Source organism: Tamandua tetradactyla, chromosome 24 (genome assembly GCF_023851605.1).
Source record: "Tamandua tetradactyla isolate mTamTet1 chromosome 24, mTamTet1.pri, whole genome shotgun sequence".
Taxonomy (NCBI): Eukaryota; Metazoa; Chordata; class Mammalia; order Pilosa; family Myrmecophagidae; genus Tamandua; species Tamandua tetradactyla.
This window is the reverse complement of record NC_135350.1, coordinates 49,594,177-49,620,526: the sequence shown is the minus strand read 5'-3', so window position 1 is coordinate 49,620,526 and position 26,350 is coordinate 49,594,177. Positions and strand designations below refer to the sequence as shown.

The 26,350-nt window shown below is 35.1% G+C and overlaps 1 protein-coding gene across 3 annotated transcripts in view; it reads left to right on the top strand.

The window, feature by feature from the left end:
* BMP2K (BMP2 inducible kinase) overlaps positions 1-26,350 on the top strand; it is a 205,909-nt gene that overhangs the window by 136,401 nt on the left and 43,158 nt on the right. For all 3 annotated transcript variants that reach the window (XM_077143055.1, XM_077143053.1, XM_077143056.1), the window contains exons 10-13: positions 3,340-3,500; positions 17,484-17,677; positions 21,609-21,707; positions 22,379-22,563. In XM_077143055.1, coding sequence (XP_076999170.1) covers positions 3,340-3,500; positions 17,484-17,677; positions 21,609-21,707; positions 22,379-22,563 — 639 coding nt within the window. The remainder of the gene's footprint in view (positions 1-3,339; positions 3,501-17,483; positions 17,678-21,608; positions 21,708-22,378; positions 22,564-26,350) is intronic.

Genomic DNA, 26,350 nt, shown 5'->3' with positions numbered 1-26,350 from the left:
TTGAATTTCAAAATACTCTCTTGAGGGTGATGTTACATCAAACTTGCTGGTATCCAGCATAACCAACGGTGTCTTATCTGTGACATAGCTGTAGTTAGCAGCCACTGTTAATATGGTAATTATGAATTAATGTAGTACTTGAGTTGAATTTTATGGTTATTTGTGCTTTTATAATTATTTTAGCAATGAGGAAATAAGGAAGTAATTATAGATTTAAAAAATATTTGAGTCAAATGAGCAAGAATGACACTTTGAATATCTTTTTGCCATTACGCTTGTTATGGCTATGCAATTATAAACAAAAGACATGGTTAATGCAATTAAAACGTAAAGCACAATTAATGGTATATTAAATCTGTACTTTATATTAAAAATAAAGTTCATTTATTCATCATAGAAGGTGAAAACATCTAAATGTAAATAAATATAAAAGCTTAATATTAAAAATTTAGACTTTTTTTCACTTCAAGAGTATATTTTAGAGGTAGAAATCTTTCAATAGGTAGTTTCATTATTCCCACATTTAAAAAAAACTTTTAAGAATGTTATCCATCTTTGGGTGGGCCATGGTGGCTTAGCAGGCAGAGTTCTCGCCTGCGATACTGAAGACCTGGGTTTGATTCCTGGTGCCTGCCCATGCAAAAAAAAAAACAAAAAAAAAATGTCATCCATCTTCTCTGTTTCTAGTCTGTGGCACTTTTTATTTTACTTCTTAAAAGTCAACCCTATACCCCCTAAAAAAATCCACCTTGTCTGCTCATGGGACTGTTAAACATGTGAACCTTGTGTATCAGATGTCTTAAAGATGGAAATGCTGAGAATCACTGCCTTGACAGATGGAAACATTGAACGATTTTAAGCAAAAGAGAGACATAGTCTAATTTGAGTTTTAGGAAGATTGTCAGGTGATAGGAAGAAAGAAAAGACAGGAAGAGAAAACAGCTGTGACTGCTGTACTAGACTAGATGGGACTGAGCAGCGGTGTTGATGCCAGTAATTGCTCTTTTAATCAATTTTGGATCTTCACTGTCCAGGCATTTTCTTACCATGCCTTCACACAGAATGCTTAGTTGTTTTCCACTGTCTAATGAAATCATATTTATTTTTAAATTCCAATTGCTTCCTGAAGCCTTCTCCAACCCAATTAGCTCAAAGGTAGAATAGAATTGCTCTTTCATGGACTCTTGGCAGTGCTCACCTGCCATTGATTACTTGTACTGTCTTTTATTTTGCTCTATTTTCACAAGTATGTGTCAAAATTTCCTAGGTATACTATAAATTCTTTGAAGACAGGGATTGTCTCTATATTCTCTAAAGCACCATTTGTCAAACTAGTGTACAGTATTCTGCTGGATATCTGTAAATATGTAACAGCTATTGGTATACTTGGAAAAATACATTAGAATACCCAAAGTCTGCAGAATTTTTTTTTTTTTTTTGGCGGTGGTGGGGAGGTGCATGGTCTGGGAATTGAACCCGGGTCTCCCGCATGAAAGGCAGGCATTCGAAACACTGAACTACCTGTGCACTCCACTGTCTGCAGAATTTTTAATATTCTTTTTAGAGCTTTTGATATGCTCATGGATATATCATTGTGAATCTCTAAAAATGACCTAGGCTTCAAAGAGGCAGGGTCAGATCTGGCCTATTTTACCCGGTCAGTAAGAATGGATAGATCAGTAGTTTGTACATAATCTTACCTCCTAATTATTTGAGTTTAAGTTGTATATTATTGGGATTAGTGCCACATCCATAATTTGAATTCAGTATAATATCTGATTATCATTAGATATAATTGATTATATGTATCCATAGTCTTTAATTGCCTTTTAGTTCAGTTTTCATATAACTTGTACCAGCCCCTTCCATCTAGAACACATATGTATTTTTCGAAAACAGCATACATACAGTGTATTTCTATGATTTTCTAAAATCTTTCGATTCAGTTTCATGGCCTATTTGGAAAATTAGTTGTTGACATAGCTCCCTCTTGTGGTATACATAGATATTAGAAAATAACTATAGATTTGTCCAGTTGTCAGGGCTTCCTCCAAATATAGCAGATGTGTGCTTAATAATTTGTATGTATGTAACAATTTTAAGTATTAAACAATTTGAACATGTGCTAAGGGAACTTAGTAGTTTCAGAGATCTTTTTGCAAATCCTACTGAAAGTAAACATATGTACCTGTTTAGACGTATTTGAATTTTTGTTGCTGAATTTGTAGAAAGCGAAGTTGATATTTATCTAAGTTCATGACTTTTAGTATTTTAAAAAATTTCTTTCTTCATGAGCAGGCATCGGAAATTGAACCCATGTCTCCAGCATGGCAGGCAAGAACTCTGCCATTGAGCCACCATCGTACCGCCCACTGCCCAATTTTTAGTATTTTTTAAAAGAGGAAAGCACATTTCTGTGCCTTCTCAAATTATATTTTTATCTGTTGGTTTTAAAACTGTACTTACCACTTGACCAACCAACTCTGCATCCTAAACAAAGTCTTAATGGAATAAGTTTTATATAATTTTCATCTAGTGTTCTAAGTAGAGCAATATTGAAGATTCAAGAAATTGAAGAGGTTATGGCTCTACCAGTTAGAATTTTGCTTTCTTTGTTTTATATACCCTAAGGCATGGTTTTTTCTCTCTTAGACCTAGGGTACAAGCTCAGCGAGACTGCTTATTATTGTTTCTTATTTTTATGTCTTTGAGTAGTTCATGGAAGTGACTCCAGATTTTGACCAAAACCTTTTGAGAAGATTTCTGTTTTATGTTCAATCTCATTTCATTTCCTTAAGAGCAATCTCTGTAACTATACTCTTTTTCCTTCTTTTCAGTAAAACTGTAGGAGTTGTATTGAGGGGAAGGTGTGGAACAGAATCCTTTTATTTGACTCATCCCAGGTTATGATCATGTACCTTTAAAATAAGGTGAAATAGCATCTTTAAAGTTAATGTCTAGCCAAGAGTTTAGTTTAAGTATCAAACTGTACTGTTGGATCAGAGCTTTGCGTAAATACATCTTAACATTTGGGTTAAGGGGGGCCTTAAAAAGGACAGTTCATTGTAGGAAAGCAGTTCTGTATATGAGTTTAACCTCAGTGGCATACTTTGAATAGTGGCACATAATTTAAGGAAAATGATTAAGTTTATTCTTTTTTCTTCCCTGTTCTCTTTAAACATGTAATACTTGAAAATGACACTTAGGAGGAAACCAGGAGGACTAATATGATCATCACTAATAATTAATATGCATCTGATGAAATAGATGCTTCATACAACCAACAGTAAATTAGAAATAATCCAAATATTTGTACTGAAATGTATTCTTCTCTTGTAGAATAACAGATACCATTGGACCAACAGAAACCTCAATTGCACCAAGACAAAGACCAAAGGCCAGTTCTACCACTGCCACTTCCAGTGTGCTGACCATTCAGAGCTCAGCAACACCTGTTAAAGTCCCTGCTCCTGGTGATTTCGGTAACCACAGACCAAAAGGTAATACATCCTGCCAATACTTTCCCCTTAATAGTTATCTTACAAAAAAAGAGAAAACTGTGGTTCAGTTTCCAAAAGCTATAAATTACTGGAAAACTTATTTACTGGGAAACTTAATTTAATATTTTGATGCTAGTAACAAAATACTTTAAGAAATTTTCTACCTATATTTAATAAACCCAGCAAACTCTTTTCCTAAAGACATAGGCAAAGAGAAGTTACTGGCAATACAAAAGTATGGTATGGAAAGCTTACAATTTGCTTTGACCCACCAACAAGAAGAGTTTGAGGTTGATAATAAAGGCCAGTGTTATAGAGCATTCTGTGCTGTATTAGAAAGGAGGAAATTGAAACTCTAGCCTTACAAAATGTTATATCTGTACTGAATCTAGAGTCTTGACAAAGAAGTCTGTCTAGAACCAAGTGGATATAACAACATAGAAATTTGCCTTCTCATCTGATTTTGAGAAAAATTGTTTTTCTAATAAAAAATATCTGCTCAACCTTATGATGTAGTGTGATACCTTTAAAAGAAAACTTCACAAAGGAAATATGTTACCTCAAGGGTTTGGAGGTATAATTGAAAGGCCTGCCTCAAGAAAACCTGTTTGGCATTTTATTTCATAATTTGTTTTGCTTTTATATTAAAATATTTTAAATTAAAATGTTTTAATTTAGAATGTTCTGTTGGTTGAGAACCTGTACTTAGGTTCAAGTCCTATTTCTCCCATTTTTTAGTAATATAACTTATAAAAATATTAGTACTTATAGGGTTGTTTTGAGGATTAAATGACTGATTAGTGTCACTTAGAAGATTAAATGACTGCTAAGTGTCATTTCTTTGTGAAGTGTCTTGTAAATATAGTATATCCTTAAGAAATATTAACTATTAACTATTGTTAATATGAAACATATGTTTAGGGGAGATCGTGTTTGTTTTTATATTGCCTTGAATATTTTTATATATTCCTAAAGTGATCAGGTTGAAGCAAACTCTTGGAAAAGAGAAAATATGGGATTTGAAATCATTTGTGTTTAATTCCCAGCCTTATTACTTCTCAGCTTCGGTGTTCTCTTCTGTAAAATGGGAATAACAACTGCTTTTCTTATTATAAGGAGTTAATCATAAAACTGTGGTGTTTAGGAAAATTCTGTTGTCATAGTAAACATTCAAAATTAGTTTTTCTATTTTTGACTTTTTTAAAAACATTTTTTATTGTGAAATATAACATATATACAAAAAAGCAATAAATTTCAAAGTACATTTTAACAAGTTATTGTAGAACAGATTTCAGTTCTATAGGCTGATATAGGTTACAGTTCTACAGTTTTAGGTTTTTCCTTCTAGAAGCTCCAAGATACTGGAGACTGAAAGAAATATCAATATAATGATTCAGCTGTCAGGTCCATTTGTTAAATCCTACCCTCTCTGTTTTATGACTACTCCTTCTCCTTTGATCCTTCTCTCAATCTTTAGTGGTATTTGGGCTATTCTAACTATTTCATGTTAGAAAGGGGTGTCAATAAAATGAGCTATGTGGATGGATCTAGTTTATGTTCTTGGAGAAGCCTGCCCCTCTGTGTTTCAGGCCTTATCTGGCCTAAGAACCATCTGGAGGTTGTAGGTTTTTGGAAAGTGATATTAATGTGTGAAAATTTTGTAGAATCTCAGATAGAGCCCTAGGTATTCTTTAGGGTTAACAGGAATGGTTTTGATTGGGGTTTGGCAAACTGGTAATTAGTAATATCTAGCTGAAGTTTGCATAAGAGTAGCCTCCAGAATAGCCTCTGGACTCTATTTGAACTCTCTTAGCCACTGTCACCTTATTTTGTTGTGTTCCTTTCCCCCTTTTTGGGTAGGCAGTTATTGTTGATCCCATGGTGCCAGGACCAGACTTTCCCTGGGAGTCACGTCCCATGTTGCCAGGGGACTTTCACTCCTTTTTGATCTTTTGGAGTTGGAGGTACTGTCAGTCTGTCTATCAGGTATCAGTGTCTTCCAGCCAAAGACCAATGGGAGCACACTTGTGGTTGAACAAGTTGGTTTATTATACTGACACACTGTGGGGGAACCATGAGACATCTTAGTAAGATTGTGTTTGAAAAGACATTGAAGGATTTGGGCCTGTGTTATGCAACTTTTGAAGGAAATTTTAAGGAAGCTGGGGTCTGATATGATTAGATATCTTAACACATCTTAATCTAGAAGGAGGGAGGCTAAAGCTGTATTGGTAAAGAAGCAGCAATCACTTTATATTAGCTAGGAGGGGGCTAAGATATTTGGTCATTTTTGTGGTTTGGGCAATGTTCGTGGTTTTGTGTGTGTTCAGACATGATTATGGAGTGTTCTTGTTTTGATCCATTGTGAGTGGGTTGCCTGATGTTGGTGTTCTATGAAATTGTTTATATTTAACAGAACACCAAGATCTAATTGTGAATGTCAAGTGAGCCCTGATGTCAGGGACAGTTTTTCTCTTTCTCACATGCTTCCAGGTTAAATTGGAAAATAATACTCTTTCTTCCATATATGCATCTTTTTAAACATTTGTCTCCACGTTAAAAATTCTACAAAAATTTAACACATGAATATATTCAAGTATTCAGACAACACAGAAGTATTCAGAGAAAAATGTAAAAGTCTCCTTTTTCTTCTCAAATTGGTAGCAGTTTAGTGTGTCTAATTTTTTTATGTTCTTACATTTATCTAAATAGATATAAATAATCCATTTTGTATTTAACATAAATGGATTCGTATTATCTACAATTTGATTTTTAATCAAGAAATTAAAAATCAGATTGATTATAATAGACATTCTTGTTTTGTTATTTCTTTTAGGGAAAAGACATGGGTTTAATATTTGTTCTGTTTCTGTTTTGTTTGTTTATTTTTTGTTTCTTTTTTCTTAATCTGATGACATTTCTCTTTATTCCTAACTTAATTTTTTTCTTTTAATTAGTAGTGAAAGTCTTACCCTCCCCCCACCACTATCTGATGATAGAGTCATATAGTTGTTCTTCCTTGATATGCTATATATTCTAGTATTAATATACTTCTGGATATTGAAGCATCTCTGCATAATTGGTCTAAATTTAATTTACTTTTATTTTGGGGGATAAACAGCCTGATTTAGAGAGCTTTTTCTTTTTGTTTGTGTTCAGTATCATTTTATGAAAAAGAGGAATTATCTATTGCTTCAGAATAAAGGCATACCTTGTTTTAGTGTGCTTTGCTTTATTATGCTTTGTAGATAATGACTTTTTTTTTTTTTTTTTACAAATTTTTACTCTTCATTGAACAAGTCTATCAGCACCTAACAGCCTGTGCTTGTTTCATGTCTCTGTGTCACATTTTGGTGATTCTCACAATATTTCAAACTTTTTCAGTATTATTTTATTTGTTATGGTGATCTGTGATCAGTGATCTCTGATGTTACTATTGTAGTGATTTTGGGGTGTGTGAACTGCACCCATACAAGACAGTAAACTCAACTGATTAATGTTGTGTGTGTTCTGACTACGCCGCTGACTGGCCTTTTTCCATCTTTCTCCCTCTCTCTGGGCCTCCCAATTCCTGAAGTATAACAATATTGAAATTAGACCAATTAATAACTCTACAACATTTGTAAGGCTATAGCTGCCATAGATAATGATTCCTCTGATGGATTTGAGCAAAGTAAATTGAAAGCCTTCTGGAAAGCATTCACCATTTTAGATGCCATTACGAGCATCTGTGATTCATGGGAGGAGGTCGCAATATCACCATTTCAAGGAGTTTAGGAGAAGTTGATTCCATCCCTGATGGATGACTTTGAGAAGTTCAAAACTGCAGTGGAGAAAGTAACTGCAAGAGTGGTAGAAATAGCAGAAGAACTGGAATTAGAAGTGGAGCCTGAAGGTGTGACTGAATTTCTGCAATCTCATGATAAAACTTAAACGGATGAGGAGTTGCGTCTTATGGATGAGAAAGAAAGGTTTCTTGAGATGAAATCTACTCTTAGTGAAGATTCTGTGATCATTGTTGAAATTAAAACAAAAGATTTGCAAATTACATGAACTTAGTTGATAAAGCAGTGATAGGGTTTGAGAGGATTGACCGAACAAAGTTCCACTGTAGGTAGAAATACTATTAAACAGCATTGTATGCTATGGAGAAATTTTTCGTGAAAGGAAGAGTTGGTTGATGCTACAAACTTGATTGTTGCCACTGCCACCCCAACCTTCAGGAGCCACCACCCTGATCGGTCAGCAGCCTCAATCAACATTGAGGTAAGACCTTCCGCTAGCAAAAAGATTATGACTCACTGAAAGCTCAGATGATGGTTAGCATTTTTTAGCAATAAAGTATTTTAAATTAAGTACATTGTTTTTTTAGACATAATGCTATTATACACTTAATAGACTGCGTGTAGTATAAACTTAACTTTTATGTGCACTGGGAAACCAAAAAACCCACCTGACTTGCTTTATTGCGATATTCACCTTACTGCTGTGGTCTGGAACCATACCTCTGATATCTCTGAGGTATGCCTGTATGTGAGAATTTGTCAGTAAATTTAACTGTTGGTATCTTTTTCAGAGGCAGAGTCTTGTTCACATTTTCAATTAGTTTAATTTTAACTGATTTGTTCAGATTTTTCACTGCTTGCATTTATAATTATAATTAATATATGTATTTAGAAAATTACCCATTTTGTTTAGATTTTCAGATTTATTGGAATAAAATAGCAGATAGCAGTGTTGGTAATTCTTAATTATCTTCATATCTATCCTTATGTTCATAGTCTCAGTTTTTTGTTTATTTGTAGTTTCACTGAATTTTCTTGATCAGACTTACACAGACCTTTGTCTTTCTTTTGAAGGTCTTTAAAAAAAACCAACAACCAGCCATTGATTTTACTGATTAACTGTGCTGTTGTTTCTTATTTCTTTAATTTATGCATTTGTTGTTACTAATTTATTTGTTTTGCTTTCTTTGAGTTTAATTTCATTAGTTCAGTTTTTCCATTATACTAGCTTTTGTATACACATTGAAAGTTAAATAATTTTTCCTTGAGTACCATTTTAGCTTTATTCCGCAGATTTTGTTATGTTCTACTGTACTGTCATTTGTTTAATATTTTTTAAAAAGTTCTAGATCTGATTTTTTTTTTAACCTAAAAGTTATTTAAGGGATTGTTTTAATTAAATTTTTAAGTGAAAAGATTTTTGAATTGTTATTTTGTGGTTCATTTTAATTTTATTGCTCTTTAGTAAAAAACTGTGGCCTGTATTTATTTAATCATTAAATCAAGGGATACATAATGATAATCTACTGTGTTGCAGGCTCTGGGATGAATCTAAGGACAAAATAAAGACCTTGAGTTTATGGAGCTTACATATTTCATATGGAAGGGTTGGGTAGAGTGGGAGAGGAGAAAGATTTCTGCCTTTTGGAGTGAATTAACTACCCTGTTTAAGATTTTGTGGTGATTCTTAATATCTACCTAATTTATATATATGTGCACAATTTATATATTCATACACAATCTGTCTTTGTAGAAAATGTGTAGTCTGTCGTTACTCAGACCCATTCTGTGCTTACTAATTTTTGTTTATTTGATCTCTTGATTCCTGAGAGAGGTGTATTTATGTTAGCACCATAGGTTTGTTCATTCCTTCTGATTCTTCCCTTAGTGTCTGCTTTAAATATGTTGAAGGTATTTTAGATGCATAATGGTTGATCATTATTTTAATTTTATTCATATGAAATAACTTTATTACCCATTTGTTGATTTTTGCATTGCATTCTGTCTTATTTGTTGTTAACATTGATACATCTGCTTTCCTTCTATTAGCATTTGCCTTATATCCTGTTAACCCTTTTATGTTATTATGCCTTAGCGTGTCTTGTAAAATCGCACATAGCTGGATTTTTATTTATTTATTTTTTAACAGTCTTAAAGTTTCTGCCTTTATTTAAAAATTCATCTCATTAATATATATTGTGATTGCATGGTTGTATTTATTCATAGCCTTTTATGATTTTTATGTATCAAGACTTTTTTGTTGTTACTGCTCTTTTGTTATATTTTATTTGTTTCCATCCTTTGGTTGATTGAGATTTCTTTTCTTCATTAAAAAAAATGGTCTGGAAGTTTTAAATCCTATTTCTTTTTTTCTGTGGCAATAATTCTGAACTGGTTGCAGTATTATTGCCGTAGGCTGAGTTTGGAAATAGTGTGAGTATTTTCGGTTGTCACCATGATAGAGGCTGTTGCTGGAATTTGTTGGAAAGGATTCCAGGCATATCAGTCACAACTTTTTCTGAAAAGTGTGTCACTGTCAATTGTCAGTAACACCCATGTTGGTTACCCTGAATTTATAAAAGTAAGGTTTAAGCATATTTTTTGAGAACTACAGCTAATAAGAATCTGTATCTTCTGTACAAAAAGACCAGAAGCATACTACACTTCTTTTTTACACCATCTTTCATCTTGAAGATCTAGAATTTTAATTTCGGCTTTTAACATTCTTTCAGCATTTCTCATCAACCCTTTATGAATGGTAAGTCTTAGTGATTTTTTTTAATCAATATTATTCCTTGTCTGTGGTACCATATCCTTGGATTTGTCTTTCACTTTGCTTTAATAAGTCCTTGAACAATTTTTAGAGCCTGATTATTTAATGAAATGTAGAAGTAGCCTTTTAAAAATTAGATAATTGGGCGGGCCACGGTGGCTCAGCAGGTAAGAATGCTTGCCTGCCATGCCCGAGGACCTGGGTTCGATTCCCGGTGCCTGCCCATGTAAAAATAAAAATAATAATAATAAAAAAAAATTAGATAATTGCAGAAATTTCTTCTTCAGGATTCCATTAGAGTATATCTACTCCAATTTACATTCAAAAGGAATTAGGAAATATGTGCTCATTCTATAATTATTTTATTTTGATTTTTATGTGTTTGTTTTGCATTTTTGCATGGGTAAAACTGATCAGAGTGAAACTTCTTTCCCCCCTCTGTTAAGTGACTGGCACCTTTTCCACCAAAAGCTAGAATAAATATGTGTCATTACTCATTATGTCTTTACTTTACTCATAATGTCATCACATTACTCATTGTAAGATATCTCATTTGTGGTAGGACTACAGTGATATAATTTGTCATACTGGATACTTAGTTATTTGAGATTGTTCTTTTTCCTTCCTCATGGAGTTATAGTGAGGAGAGGGGAAGCTTAAATTTGAAATAGATCAAGGACGCACCTATAGAAATATTTGTTGTTCAGTTTGCCAAGTCTGTACTTTCATTAACATATTCTTTAATGTGCCTAAGAAGTATGGTGTCAAAGTGAAGAGCTGACTGAACTTGGATTCTGTGGTGAATCCTTCTAACTATTGAGCCTTAATTTCATCATTTGCCAAATAAAGATTAATAGTATGAGGATAGAAAAATATATGTGAGCACATTATTTTCATATAAGATTGTTGTGCTGTGTTGGAGTTCTCTGTAGATTGGCCTTGGCTTAAGAACCAAGGAGCTCTGTACAGACTGATGAAACAAACAAACAAACAAATCACAGTTTGTAGAGGGTTGAACCTTATAAGCTATTACGTGATCTTACCCCCAGCCATGAGTGTTTTCCTGCTAGATATCAGGGCCCTAAGAGGTGAATGTTTCTCTAAGGAGCTTAACTTTTTAATATTCTTCTATCTGGAAAGATCATGTTTAAAAGGCATATACTAATTGCGGTTATGTCTGTGTGATGGAATTGGGGTTTTAATTTTCTTCCTTATGTTTTTATGAATAATTTTAAGAATCAGTAAAGTAAACATGCATTTGCCTATAATGAGAAGAGAGAATGAATGTTATTAAACTATTTTCGTAAAGGTGTTGGAGTTAAGACCTGGGAAAATTTTGAATCTATCAACATTGATGAAAAGAATCCTCTCTCCCTCCTTGCACTCTCTCCCCGCTCTTTTCTTTCCCTTAAATTGAACTGTAATGTTACAATCCTAAGGTAAGTCATTGGATGAGACTATACAAAGTATAAGTATTACATATTCTTTTTTTGATATTGTGATTAATGTATCTTAGTATTATTTTAATTAATTTCAAAAATTCATTCCTAGGATTTTTCCAGGGTAAAATTTATGGAGCTCAATACACGTCTCATGTCTCAATACATGAGACAAACACTGAAAACAGAAATAGACACATCTACCATAATAGTTGGAGACTTTAATTTCCCACTCTCATCAATGGACAAAACATCTAGACAGAGGATCAATAAAGAAACAGAATTTGAATAATACAATAAATGAGCAAGACTTAACAGACATTTATAGAACATTACATGCCACAAAGCAGGATACACCTTTTTCTCAAGTGCTCATGGATTATTCTCAAGGATAGACCATATGCTGGGTCACAAAGCAAGTCTCAATAAATTTAAAAAGATTGAAATCATACAAAACACTTTCTCAGATCATAAAGGAATGAAGTTGGAAATCAATAATTGGCAGAATGCCAGAAGACTCACAAAATATATGGGGACTGAACAACACACTCTTAAACAACCAGTGGGTCAAGGAAGAAATTGCAAGAGAAATCAGTAAATATCTCGAGCAAATGAAAATGAAAACACAACATATCAAAATTTATGGATGCAGCAAAGGCAGTACTAAGAAGGAAATTTATTGCCCTAAATGCCTATATCAAAAATGAGTGGGCAAAAATTGAGGAATTAACTGTGAACTTGGAAGAACTAAAGAAAGAACAGGAAACTAACACCAAAGCAAGCAAAGTGAAAGAAATAATGAAGATTAGAGCAAAAATAAATGAAATTGAGAACATGAAAACAATTGAGAAAATCAGCAAAACCAGAAGTTGGTTCTATGAGAAAATCAATAAGATTGATGGACCCTTAGGAAGGCTGACAAAAAGAAGAAGAGAGAGGATGCAAATAAATAAAATCAGAAATGGAAAAGGAGACATAACCACTGACCCCACAAAAATAAAAGAATTAATAAGAGGATACTATGAACAACTTTGTGCTAATAAACTCGACAATGTAGATGAAATGGACAACTTTCTAGAAAGGCATGAACTGCCAGCATTGACTTGAGAAGAAATAGACGACCTCAACAAACCAATCACAAGTAAAGAAGCTGAATCAGTCATTAAGAAGCTCCCCAAAAAGAAAAGTCCAGGACCAGATGGCTTCACATGTGAATTCTACCAAACATTCCAGAAAGAATTAGTACCAATCCTGCTCAGACTCTTAAAAAAATTGAAGGGAGGTAAAGCTACCTAACTCATTCTACAAAGTCAACATCACCCTCATACCAAAGCCAGACTAAGATATTACAAAAACAAAACAAAACAAAACAAAAAACACAAAAAAACTAGAGATCAATCTCTCTAATAAATATAGATGTAGAAATCCTCAACAAAATTCTAGCAAATCGAATCCAGCAGCACATTAAAAGAATTATACACCATTACCAAGTAGGATTCATCCCAGGTATACAAAGATGGTTCAACATAAGAAAATCAATTAATGTAATACACCATATCAACAAATCAAAGCAGAAAAACTACATCATCATCTCGATTGATGCAGAAAAGGCATTTGACAAAATTCAACATCCTTTCCTGTTGAAAACCCTTCATAGGATAGGAATAGAAGGGAACTTCCTCAAAAGGATAGAGGGAATTTATGATAAACCCACAGCTAACATCAACCTCAATGGAGAAAAACTGAAAACTTTCCCCCTAAGATCAGGAACAAGACAAGGATGTCCACTATCACCACTGTTATTCAACACTGTGTTGGAAGTTCTAGCCAGAGCAGTTAGACAAGAAAAAGAAATACAAGGCATCAAAATTGGACAGGAAGAAGTAAAACTCTTACTGTTTGCAGATGATATGATACTATATGTCAAAAACCCCAAAAAATCCATAGCCAAACTACTAGAGCTAATAAATGAGTACAGCAGAGTGGCAGGTTACAATATCAACACTCAAAAATCTGTAGTGTTTCTATACACTAGTGATGAACAATCTGACGGGTAAATCAAGAAAAAAATTCCATTTACAATTGCAACCAAAAGAATAAGCTATTTAGAAATAAATTTAATAAAGAGACAAAAGCCTATACAAAGGGAACTACAAGAAATTGTTAAAAGAAATCACAGAAGCCCTGAATAGATGGAAGGGTATACCATGTTCATGGATTGGAAGACTAAATATAGTTAAGATGTCAATTCTACCTAAATTGATTTACAAATTCAATGCAATACCAATTAAAATCCCCAAAATTTACTTTTCAGAAATGGAAAAGCCAGTAACCAAGTTTATCTGGAAGGACAGGGTACCTCAAATAGCTAAAAGTATCCTGAGAAAGAAAAATGAAGTCAAACATCTCACACTACCTGACTTTAAGGTGTATTATGATGCTACAGTGGTCAAAACAGCATGGAACTGGCATAAAGATAGATATACTGATCAATGGAATCGAATAAAGTGTTCAGATATAGGCCCTCTCATCTATGGACAATTGATCTTTGATAAGGCAATCAAGCCAATTCACCTGGAACAGAAAAATCTCTTCAATAAATAGTGCCTAGAGAACTAGATATCCACATGCAAAAGAATCAAAGAGGATCCATATCTCACATCCTATACAACAATTAACTCAAAATGGATCAAAGACTTAAACATTAGATCTAAGCCCATAAAACTTTTAGAAGAAAATATAGGGAAATAGCTTATAAATCTTATAATAGGAGGTGGTTTCCTAGACCTTACACCTAAAGCACAAGCACAGAAGGAAGGAAGGAAGGGAGGGAGGGAGGAAGGGAGGAAGGAAAGGAAGGCAGGAAAGGAAAGGAAGGAAAGGAAAGGAAAGGAAAGAAGGAAGGAAGGGAGGGAGGGAGGAAGGAAGGAAGGAAGGAAAGAAGAAAGGAAGGAGTAATGGGAACTCCTCAAAATTGAACACTTTTGTGCATCAAAGAACTTCATCTAGAAAGTAAAAAGATAGCCTACACAATGGGAAACAATATTTGGAAACAATATATCAGATAAAGGTCTCGTATCCAGAATATATAAAGATATTGTTCAACACAACAACAAAAACACAGACAACCCAATTACAAAATGGGCAAAAGACATGAACAGACACTTCTCAAAAAAGGAAATGCACATAATCAAAGGGCACATGAAAAGATGCTCAACTTCGCTGGCTATTCGGGAAATGCAAATCAAAACCACAATGAGATATCATCTCACACCCACCAGAATGGCCGATATCAATAAAACAGAAACGACAAGTGCTGGAGAGGATATGGAAAAAAAAGGCACACTTACATCCACTGTTGGTGGGAATGTCAAATGGTACAACCACTGTGGAAGGCAGTTTGGTGGGTCCTCAGGAAACTAAATATAAAATTGCTATATGACCCAGCAATATCATTGCTAGGTATCTACTCAGAGAACATGAGGACAAGGACACAAATGGACATTTGCACACCAATGTTTATAGCAGCTTTATTTATAATTGCGAAAAGATGGAAGCAGCCAAAATGTCTATCAACAGATGAGTGGCTAAACAAGCTGTGGTATATACATATGATGGAATATTTTGCAGCTGTAAGACAGAATAAAGTTATGAAGTATGTAACAACATGGATGGGCCTTAAGGACATTATGCTGAGTGAGACTAGCCAAAAACTAAAGGACAAATACTGTATGGTCTCACTGATATGAACTTATATTAGTGAATAAATTTGGAGAATTTCACTGGTAACAGAGACCATCAGGAGATAGAAATAGGGTAAGATCTTGGGTAATTGGAGCTCAAGGGATACACATTGTGCAACAGGACTGATTGTAACAACTCAGAAATGTATAGTACAATACTACCTAACTGTAATACAGTTATTACAGTTGTATATGAATGAAGCTGAATGTGAGAATGATAGAGGAAGGAGGCTGGTGGCAAAATGAAATCAGAAAGAAAGATAGACAAAGACTGAGATGGTAAAATCTAGGAATGCCTAGAGTGTATAATGATAGTAACTAAATTTAAAAATTTAAAAATGTTTCTGCATGAGGAAGAACAAAGGAATGTCATTACTGCAGGGTGTTGAAAATAGATGGTAGTTAATACTTTAAAATTTTAACTTATGTGTGAGACTAAAACAAAAAATGTTTATTTGGTACAAAATTTATATTTTGACTAGTACATTTCCTAATGACTTATGTGGGTAGCTTAACTGAACACCATAAGTACATGGAACCTTGAGTAGGGCATAAGATTTTGTAGGTTTGTCCAGAGTAATGCCCCAGTAAATCCCAGAGTGATTTGAACAGTGAGTAAAAAGTATTTGCAAAGTCCCCTTGGGGGAATGGTGAGAAAGGGGGAAAATTCAACTTCCCCAAGTGGAGAATTCTTGATATTCTCACAAGCAGTGTGGACAACCAAAGCAATAGGCTGAGGCCCCAATCTTGGGATTTGTTCATATGAACCTTAACCCCACAAAGGACAGGCCATACCTACTTAAAATTAGGCCTAAGAATCACCCCCAAGAGAACCTCTTTTGTTCCTCAGATGTGGCCCCTCTCTCCAGCCAACAGAACAAGCAAATTTACTGCCCTCCCCTTGTCTACGTCGGACATGACTCCCTGGGGTGTGGACCTTCCTGGCAACATAGGACAGAAATCCTAGAATGAGCTGAGATTTAGCATCGAGGGATTGAGAAAACCTCAACCAAAAAGGGGAAGAGCGAAATGAGACAAAATAAAGTGTCAATGGCTGAGAGATTCCAGAGTCGAGAGGTTATCCTGAAAGTTATTCTTACACATTAAATAGATATCACCTTGTTAATCAAGATGTAATGGAGAGGCTGGAGGGAACTCCCTGAAAATGTAGAGCTGTGTTCCAGTAGCCATGTTTCTTGAAGATGATTGGATAATGATATAGCTTTCACAATGTGACTGTGTAGTTATGAAAACCTTGTGTCTGATGCTCCTTTTATCTACCTTATCAACATATGAGTAAAACATATGGAATAAAAATAACTAATAGGGGGAACAAATGTTAAAATAAATTTAGTAGATTGAAATGCTAGTAGTCAATGAAAGGGAGGGGTAAGGGGTATGGTATGTATGAATTTTTTTCTGTTTTCTTTTATTTCTTTTTCTGAATTGATGTAAATGTTCTAAGAAATGATCATGACGATGAATATGCAACTATGTGATGATATTGTGGATTACTGATTATATATGTAGAATGGAATGATCATATGTTAAGAATGTTTGTATTTGTTATATTTAAAAAAATAAAAAATTAATAAAAATAATTAAAAAACAAAAAAAACAAAAAATTTATGGAGCTTGAATGTAAATATCTATTCTGGAGACAGTGTTAATCAAGTGACTATATTAAGCATTTACAGAGCATTCATTATAGAAAAGGTTTTTTTTGGCTCCAACGGATGAATAAATGATTACCCTATCCCTTAGGTCCCCTAATTGGGAAATAGGCATGTAAACAATTAATGACAAACATGCAGGGCAGAATGAAATACAGTAAACTGCGTGGAAGTGTCAGGTGAAGAAACAAGGAAGAGAGATTTGAGCTGAACTTTAAAGGTTAAGAAGAATTTCAGTAGGTAGAAAATGGCCTCCTGGACTGAGAGTATCATATCGTTAAAGACACTGACTCATAAAAGTGCACAATATATTTGAGAAATGTAGAAAGTGTGAAGCATGAAGTGTTTATAAAACTTTGACTTGTTCAGAGTTGTAGGTGACAAACTTAAGTTTCATGAGTAGTTACGATTATAGTAAATAATAATATACATGCTTATGGAAGTTCCTATATTATAAAATAAGGCTATAAATGCTTTGGTTAAATGATTGTTCACATGAATGTTTTGCAATCTATTCATTTTGTTGAAACCACCATTATGTTAATGTAAGTTTTTACAAATCTATTTTAGGAACACTGAGATCTGGAAATGGCTCTGAGATTTTATTGGGTCAGGGACTCCCTCAGCAGCCTCCACAGCAACATAGAGTACTTCAGCAACTACAACAGGGAGATTGGAGATTACAGCAACTTCATTTACAGCCTGGTCATCCTCACCAGCAGCAACAGCAGCATCAATTACTTCAGGATGCTTATATGCAGCAGGTAATTCTTTTGCTAGGTTAGCTATGGAAGTAGTGTTGTGAAATTCACATAGCAACTGACTGTCAATGAATTCTATTTTTGTCTCATTGGTACCTTAAACTCCAGAGTCAAGTAGACATTTTGCTCATTTTCCAAATTATTAAGAAGTATGAATTTAATTTGCCTTCAGTGAGATATACAAGAATACTTCGTTGAGTACCTTGCCTGATGGCTTTGTGAAGCAAAGAAATTTCATCTAGTTTTTTGGCATTCATAACTATGATAAATATTATCTTTTTGAGGTTGCATTTTGAGTTTGGTTAAATAGAGTAATCTTATTGTTGGAAAGTTGATACTAGACTTTTCAGAAGTAGTATCATCATGGATTTTTGTTTTTTTCTTTTTTTTGCCTACGTTGTCATGGAGGTAGGGGAGCATTTAGACTTGGAAGGGACATAGAATAAACAAACTTAATACTATTCTGTCCTAATTTCACTACTTATTTTAAACTTAAATATTGTCATCATCTTCCTTTTATCATTTTCTGCAATATTTTCAAGCCAGTTAAAAGCATGACACTTCTCATCAGTGACTTCCACCTTTGTTCTTGACTCATAGACCCAGTATGGCAGATAGTAAGTTGGTGCTGCTATGGAACAGAAAATACCAGTTGTTCTAGTTTGCTAGCTGCTGAAATGCAACATACTGAATCAGAATGGCTTTTAAAAAGGGGGATTTAATAAGTTGCTAGTTAACAGTTCTAAGGCTAAGAAAATGTCCAATTAAAACAAGTCTATAGAAATGTCCAATCAAAGGTTTCCAGGGAAAGATACCTTGGTTCAAGAAGGCTGATGAAGTTCAGGGTTTCTCTCTCAAGTGAAGGGCACATAGTGAACACAGTCTGAGTTTCTCTTTCATCTGGAAAGGCACATGGTGAACACAGTCAGGGTTCCTCTCTCATCTGGAAGGGCACATTGCAAACATGGCATCGTCTGCTAGCTTCTCTTGGCTTCCTGTTTCATTAAGCTCCCTTCATGAAGAATTTTCCTTCTTCATCTCCAAAGGTCACTGGCTGGTGTACTCTGCTTCTCGTGGCTATGCCTTTCTGCTCTGCTCTGTCTTAATCTCATTCTCCAAAGTGTTTCCTCTTTTATAGGATTCCAATAAACTAATCAAGACCCACCCGAATGGGTGGAGACATGTCTCTACCTAATCCATTTTAACAACAATTCTTGATCACTCAAGATCACATCAAGATCACATCAAGGAGTGACTCCCTAAGTCCAGGGGTCATGATCTCCAGGGCGATGATCTAATTACAGTTTCAAACATACAGTACTGAATAGGGATTAGAAGAAACGGCTGCCTTTACAAAATGGATTAGGATAAAAATGTGGCTTTTTTAGGGTACATATATCCTATCAAACCAGCACATTCCACCCTCTGGACCCTAAAAAAGACATGTTTTTCCCATATATAAAATACATTAATTCCATCACAATACTGGAAATCCTTAAACCATTTCAGTAGCAATACAAATGAAATACAAAGCTAGAAACAGTATAAACTCCTATCAAAGTTAGTTACAGGCATGGTCTGTTCTAAGGCAAAATTATCCTTTGGCTCTAGACCTGTGAAACTCAGAAGTTATTTACTGTCTACATACAAAAGGAAGGACAGTCATAGGATACATATACCCACTTCCATAGGGAAGAAGGAACACAGGGGTCACTGAACCCATACAGTTTCAAAAACCCACAGGGCAAAGTCCATTAGATTTCAAAGTCTTGAGAGTCATTTATCCTTGAGGCTTTAGAAAGTGGCAGTCCCACCCTTTCCAAAGGCCTACAGAGGCCTTCATCTCTCTGAACGCAACCTTGGGGGACACTGGGGAGACCACCTCTTTCTTGGCTCCACCCTCTCCAAGGATGAGGACTGCACCCAGGCTCTCTGCCATCTCCAGAGCACACCTCAACCCCTCCATGTGGTGGCAGCTAGGCTGTCCCCAAATCCCAAGGAATGTGCTTCACCCTCTCCAAGGCCTGAGGCTGCATGACTCTTCCACTGCAATGAGGTGGAAGGCCCATCCTCTGCCTTTGGGGCAAACTCACCCTCTCCACGGGCTTGGGTGGGTCCACTCTCCTAGCCTGAGGCTTCTTGACTTTAGACCTCAGCCTCCATGGTTTTGCCTCTGAAGTTATTTTTCCTCCAGTGTGTCCCTTCGCTGAACCCCACAGTCCAGACTGGCAGCGGCTCTGTTCATACAGGTCCCACAGCACTCTCGTTGGCTTTCTATGCATTAGCCTTGGATCATAACCATCAGACATAAGGAGTTTCCACACATCCTCCTGGATAACTCCATGTCCAATCCTGGCTTTCTCTGAAATGGCTGGCTGGTTCCACATTTGGCTAAATCCTCCTGTGGGGCACTTTTCTCTGGGGTCTCCCTTCCTGGAAGCCCAGAATTTTCCAGAATATTAATTTCTAGTTTCTTTGTATCCAAGAGTTCAGTTCAGCTTATCTCTTTCCTGCCGCATTTCACTATAAGCTGTGAGGAGAAACCAGGCTGCTCTTTTGACATTTAATTTGGAGATCTCTTCTGCTAAATATCCAGGGTCATGGCTTTTAAAATCAGCCTTCCAGCCAAAGCAGCTTATTATTTTTTGCCGGGTTATCTGCCATTTTAAAACAAGGCTCATCTTCCTTCCAGTCTATAATAACATGTTCCTCATTTCTATCTAAGGCTTTATCAGAAGTGTCTTTAGAATCCACATTCCTATTAACAGTCTCTTCAAAGCATTCTAGGCCTTCTCTATCAAGCTTCTCACAATTCTTCCAGAATCTTCCCCGTATCCATTTAAAAAGCCATTCCAACATGTTTGGTATTTGCAAACTGCAGCAGCACCCCACAATCCGGTACTAAAATCTGTTCTAATTTGCTAGCTGCCAGAATGCAACATAGCAGAATCAGAATGGCTTTTAAAAAGGGGGATTTAATAAGTTGCTAGTTTACAGTTCTAAGGCTGAGAAAAATGTCCAATTAAAACAAGTCTATAGAAATGTCCAATCAAAGGTATCCAGGGAAAGATACCTTGGTTCAAGAAGACCGATGAAGTTCAAGATTTCTCTCTCAAGTGGAAGGGCACATGGTGAACATAGTCAGGGTTCCTCTCTCATCTGGAAGGACACATGGCGAATACGGCATCATCTGCTAGCTTCTTCTCTTGGCTTCCTGTTTCATGAAGCTCCCTGGGAGGTGTTTCCTTCTTCATCTCCAAAGGTCGCTGGCTAGTGTACTCTGCTTCTCATGGCTATGCCTTTCTGCTCTGCTTTGTCTGAATCTCTCTCATTCTCCAAAATGTTTCCTCTTTTATAGGATTCCAGTAAACTAATCAAGACCCACCTGAATGGGTGTAGACACACCTCTACCTAATCCATTTTGACAACCACTCTTGATCACTCAAGATCACATCAAGGTGTGACTACCTAAATCATATCTCCAGGGCAATGATCTAATTACAGTTTTAAACACACAGTACTGAATAGGGATTAGAAGAAATGGATGCCTTTACAAAATGGGATTAGGATTAAAATGTGGCTTTTCTAGCGTACATACATCCTTTCAAACCAGCACCAGTGAAGGGGAAATAGAGGAGAGTGGGGATGCACTATTATGGTTCCTGGACAAAATCACTTGAGGGGTCTTTATCATCTAGGAAAGGGTGGAGAATGAGTTTCGGTTTCTACCAAATATCCTTAAACTGTATTGGAAACTGTTTTGTTTTCATTTATATTTCACTGATAATTTAGAAACTAATTCAAAATAAGTATATATAAATTATAATTACTTGCTGATTATAGCTATTTTACATTGGTGTTTGGACTGATTTCCCGAGACTGTGGCAGAAAAATGGCATGAGAAATATTGATAAATTTGTTTTTCTCATTGTAGTATCAGCCTGCAATGCAGCAGCAACAGATACTTCAACAACAGTTTTTAATGCATTCAGTGTATCAGCAGCAACCTTCTGCAACTCAGTACCCTACAATGGTAAGTATTATATAATTTCTAGAGATTTCTCTGGAAGTATGCAATTTGGTGTTTGAATTCACATTGTAAATGATATTATTCACGTCTTAATTGAAAATCTTTTATTTTAATTCAAGTTAGTTAATTGACACGTGTTATCAAAGCTAATTATCTCTTCTCAAGTAGCTTTAGATTTTGTTGCACTTACAGCACCTGAATTTGGCACATCATAAAACTGACTGATAATTATACTTCTCGCCTGTCCTACTATAAGAGAAATGTTCTGCTATCCATGATCTTTTTTCTGTCATGTATGTCTTTCATTCAGCAAATATCTATTAAGTAAAAAAATGAAATCCAAAGGAAAATTGCATTTGTTTCAGAGACTAGTTTGACCTTCTTTTCAGCAACCAACATAGTAGTTAATTTAAGCTACTCTATTGCTTTTTTAATCTTAAAATATTTAAATTAGGATTTTTGAATACTGCCAAATGAGCCTAGTTTCACAGCTTCTTAAATAGATTTATTTCATCCTGCTATTGTTTTCTTGTAACAGAGCTGCCCCCTCAGATAAAAATGCTTTTTCAGGTTTCTGATTTTGTCCCAATGTGGAAAGGGAAGAACATAAGATGTGATACTGGCAGTACTTAGTGACTGTGCATTGTTTTGTATAATGGCATTTCTTGTTTCAGATGCAGCAGTATCAGCAGGCTTTCTTGCAGCAGCAGATGCTAGCTCAATATCAACAGTCTCAACAACAGGCATCCCCTGAATATCTTTCCTCTCCTCAAGAGTTCTCACCAGCCTTAGTTTCCTACACTTCATCGCTTCCAACTCAGGTCGGAACCATAGTGGACTCCTCTTATGGTGCCAGTAGGCAAGTATTTTTTTTTTTCAGCATTCAAAGGAAGTTATTGTGGAAATAGATGTAATTGTGAGTAGAGTCATTAGTGACTCCTGAATTAATTAAAGGATGTCCATTTTTCTGAGAGTTCCCTTTTTTCTCATTCTGGTCCTCTCTTTTTGGTCCCTGTTTAACCCCATCAATCCTTTCATTCCCATCCGTTAATTCTGCTAACTACTACTTGCAGATAATAATTGTTGGCTTGTATATTAAGGAATTCATTGTAATTTAAGTAGAATCAAAACCCTATTTCCTCCTATGTGTCTAGAAACATTAAAAAGAAGCAGGTGTTAGAATTTTGGTTGCTAGAATACTAGAGATGTCCTCATAGATCACTGTGCCCTGATTTGAAACATTTGCTGGAAAAGATGTCTAGAAGATTGCCTAGGATCTGGGCATGAGAAATAGCAATTTTGATAACATACTTTTGGTATTTTGAACTCTTTCTCAGGAAACCAGAACCCAGGGAGGTTAATGGAATAAATGATTCCTTGGTTAAATAAATTTGAAAAATATTAAGTTCAAATCAAACGTGTTTTATCACTAGAAGATTTCTCAGATCCTACCTCAAGTTAATGTACACTGTACATTTCAAGAGAGGGTTGAATTATGCAGTTTTCTGTAGTACACCTCCCAGCTTTATTTGGGTGGGGGAGAGGAAATTTAGGGAGAGAGAAGGAAAAAGAGATGGAGTCAGGGAGAACTGATTTATTGAAATTATTTACTAGAGTAAAAATTGGATGCATGAATTGGGACAAAATATATTTAAGTAGGGAGCAGAGCATGTGATCAAATGTAGGTTTATAGGTCCAGAGCAGTATTTGCCAAACTCTTATTTTCTTACTCTATTCACAATTTTGGCTTTATCCACATAGCACAACGTTTTTCTTTGTAGACTCACCTTTTTTCTTGAATAAATTATAACACTACTGTAAATAATAAGATTAAGATATAAATTATAAGTGTTAAACCAGTTAAACCTAAAATATAAACTATGAAATAGAAGTAATCTAATAAACATGTAAAATAAATACTTAAAAATGTCTCCTGGTGAGAATAGAATAGTTTTATTCATCATTAAGATTAGGATATTCTGCTTAATACTGATGAGGCTGATAATAATTAGATGATTGGTCTTTTACTTTTTTTTTTATTTTATTTTTTTATTTTTTTATTTTTTTTATTAACGGAAAGAAAAAAAAAAGAAATTAACACAACATTTAGAAATCATACCATTCTACATATGCACTCAGTAATTCTTAACATCATCACATAGATGCATGATCATTGTTTCTTAGTACATTTGCATTGGTTTAGAGGAACTAGCAACACAACAGAAAAAGATATAAAATGTTAATATAAAGAAAAGAAATAAAAGTAGTAGTAATAGTAGAAAACAACAACAACAAACAAACCAACAAGCAAACAAAAACAAAAAAAACCCTATAGCTCAGATGCAGCTTCATTCAGTATTTTAACATGATTACTTTACAATTAGGTATTATTGTGCTGTCCATTTTTGAGTTTTTGTATCTAGTCCTGTTGCACAGTCTGTATCCCTTCAGCTTCAATTACCCATTGTCTTACCCTGTTTCTAACTCCTGCTGATCTCTGTTACCAATGACATATTTCAAGTTTATTCTCGAATGTCCGTTCACATCAGTGGGACCATACAGTATTTGTCCTTTAGTTTTTGGCTGGATTCACTCAGCATAATATTCTCTAGGTCCATCCATGTTATTACATGGTTCATAAGTTTATCTTGTCTTAAAGCTGCATAATATTCCATCGTATGTATATACCACAGTTTGTTTAGCCACTCTTCTGTTGATGGAGATTTTGGCTGTTTCCATCTCTTTGCAATTGTAAATAACGCTGCTATAAACATTGGTGTGCAAATGTCCGTTTGTGTCTTTGCCCTTAAGTCCTTTGAGTAGATACCTAGCAATGGTATTGCTGGGTCGTATGGCAATTCTATATTCAGCTTTTTGAGGAACCGCCAAACTGCCTTCCACAGTGGTTGCACCCTTTGACATTCCCACCAACAGTGGATAAGTGTGCCTCTTTCTCCGCATCCTCTCCAGCACTTGTCATTTTCTGTTTTGTTGATAATGGCCATTCTGGTGGGTGTGAGATGATATCTCATTGTGGTTTTGATTTGCATTTCTCTAATGGCCAGGGACATTGAGCATCTCTTCATGTGCCTCTTGGCCATCCGTATTTCTTCTTCTAGTAGGTGTCTGTTTAAGTCTTTTTCCCATTTTGTAATTGGGTTGGCTGTCTTTTTGTTGTTGAGTTGAATAATCTCTTCATAAATTCTGGATACTAGACCTTTATCTGATATGTCGTTTCCAAATATTGTCTCCCATTGTGTAGGCTGTCTTTCTACTTTCTTGATGAAGTTCTTTGATGCACAAAAGTGTTTAATTTTGAGGAGCTCCCATTTATTTATTTCCTTCTTCAGTGTTCTTGCTTTAGGTTTAAGGTCCATAAAACCACCTCCAGTTGTAAGATCCATAAGATATCTCCCAACATTTTCCTCTATCTGTTTTATGGTCTTAGACCTAATGTTTAGATCTTTGATCCATTTTGAGTTAACTTTTGTATAGGGTGTGAGAGATGGGTCTTTTTTCATTCTTTTGCATATGGATATCCAGTTCTCTAGGCACCATTTATTGAAGAGACTGCTCTGTCCCAGGTGAGTTGGCTTGACTGCCTTATCAAAGATCAAATGTCCATAGATGAGAGGGTCTATATCTGAGCACTCTATTCGATTCCATTGGTCGATATATCTATCTTTATGCCAATACCATGCTGTTTTGCCCACTGTGGCTTCATAATATGCCTTAAAGTCAGGCAGCGCGAGACCTCCAGCTTCGTTTTTTTTCCTCAAGATGTTTTTAGCAATTCGGGGCACCCTGCCCTTCCAGATAAATTTGCTTATTGGTTTTTCTATTTCTGAAAAATAAGTTGTTGGGATTTTGATTGATATTGCATTGAATCTGTAAATCAATTTAGGTAGGATTGACATCTTAACTATATTTAGTCTTCCAATCCATGAACATGGTATGCCCTTCCATCTATTTAGGTCTTCTGTGATTTCTTTTAACAGTTTTTTGTAGTTTTCTTTATATAGGTTTTTTGTCTCTTTGGTTAAATTTATTCCTAGGTATTTTATTCTTTTAGTTGCGATTGTAAATGGGATTCGTTTCTTGATTTCCGCCTCAGCTTGTTCATTACTAGTGTATAGAAAAGCTACAGATTTTTGAATGTTGATCTTGTAGCCTGCTACTTTGCTGTACTCATTTATTAGCTCTAGTAATTTTGTTGTGGATTTTTCTGGGTTTTCTACATATAGTATCATATCATCTGCAAACAGTGATAGTTTTACTTCTTCCTTTCCAATTTTGATGCCTTGTATTTCTTTTTCTTGCCTAATTGCTCTGGCTAGAACTTCCAACACAATGTTGAATAATAGTGGTGATAGTGGACATCCTTGTCTTGTTCCTGATCTTAGGGGGAAAGTTTTCAATTTTTCCCCATTGAGGATGATATTAGCTGTGGGTTTTTCATATATTCCCTCTATCATTTTAAGGAAGTTCCCTTGTATTCCTATCTTTTGAAGTGTTTTCAGCAGGAAAGGATGTTGAATCTTGTCAAATGCCTTCTCTGCATCAATTGAGATGATCATGTGATTTTTCTGCTTTGATTTGTTGATATGGTGTATTACATTAATTGATTTTCTTATGTTGAACCATCC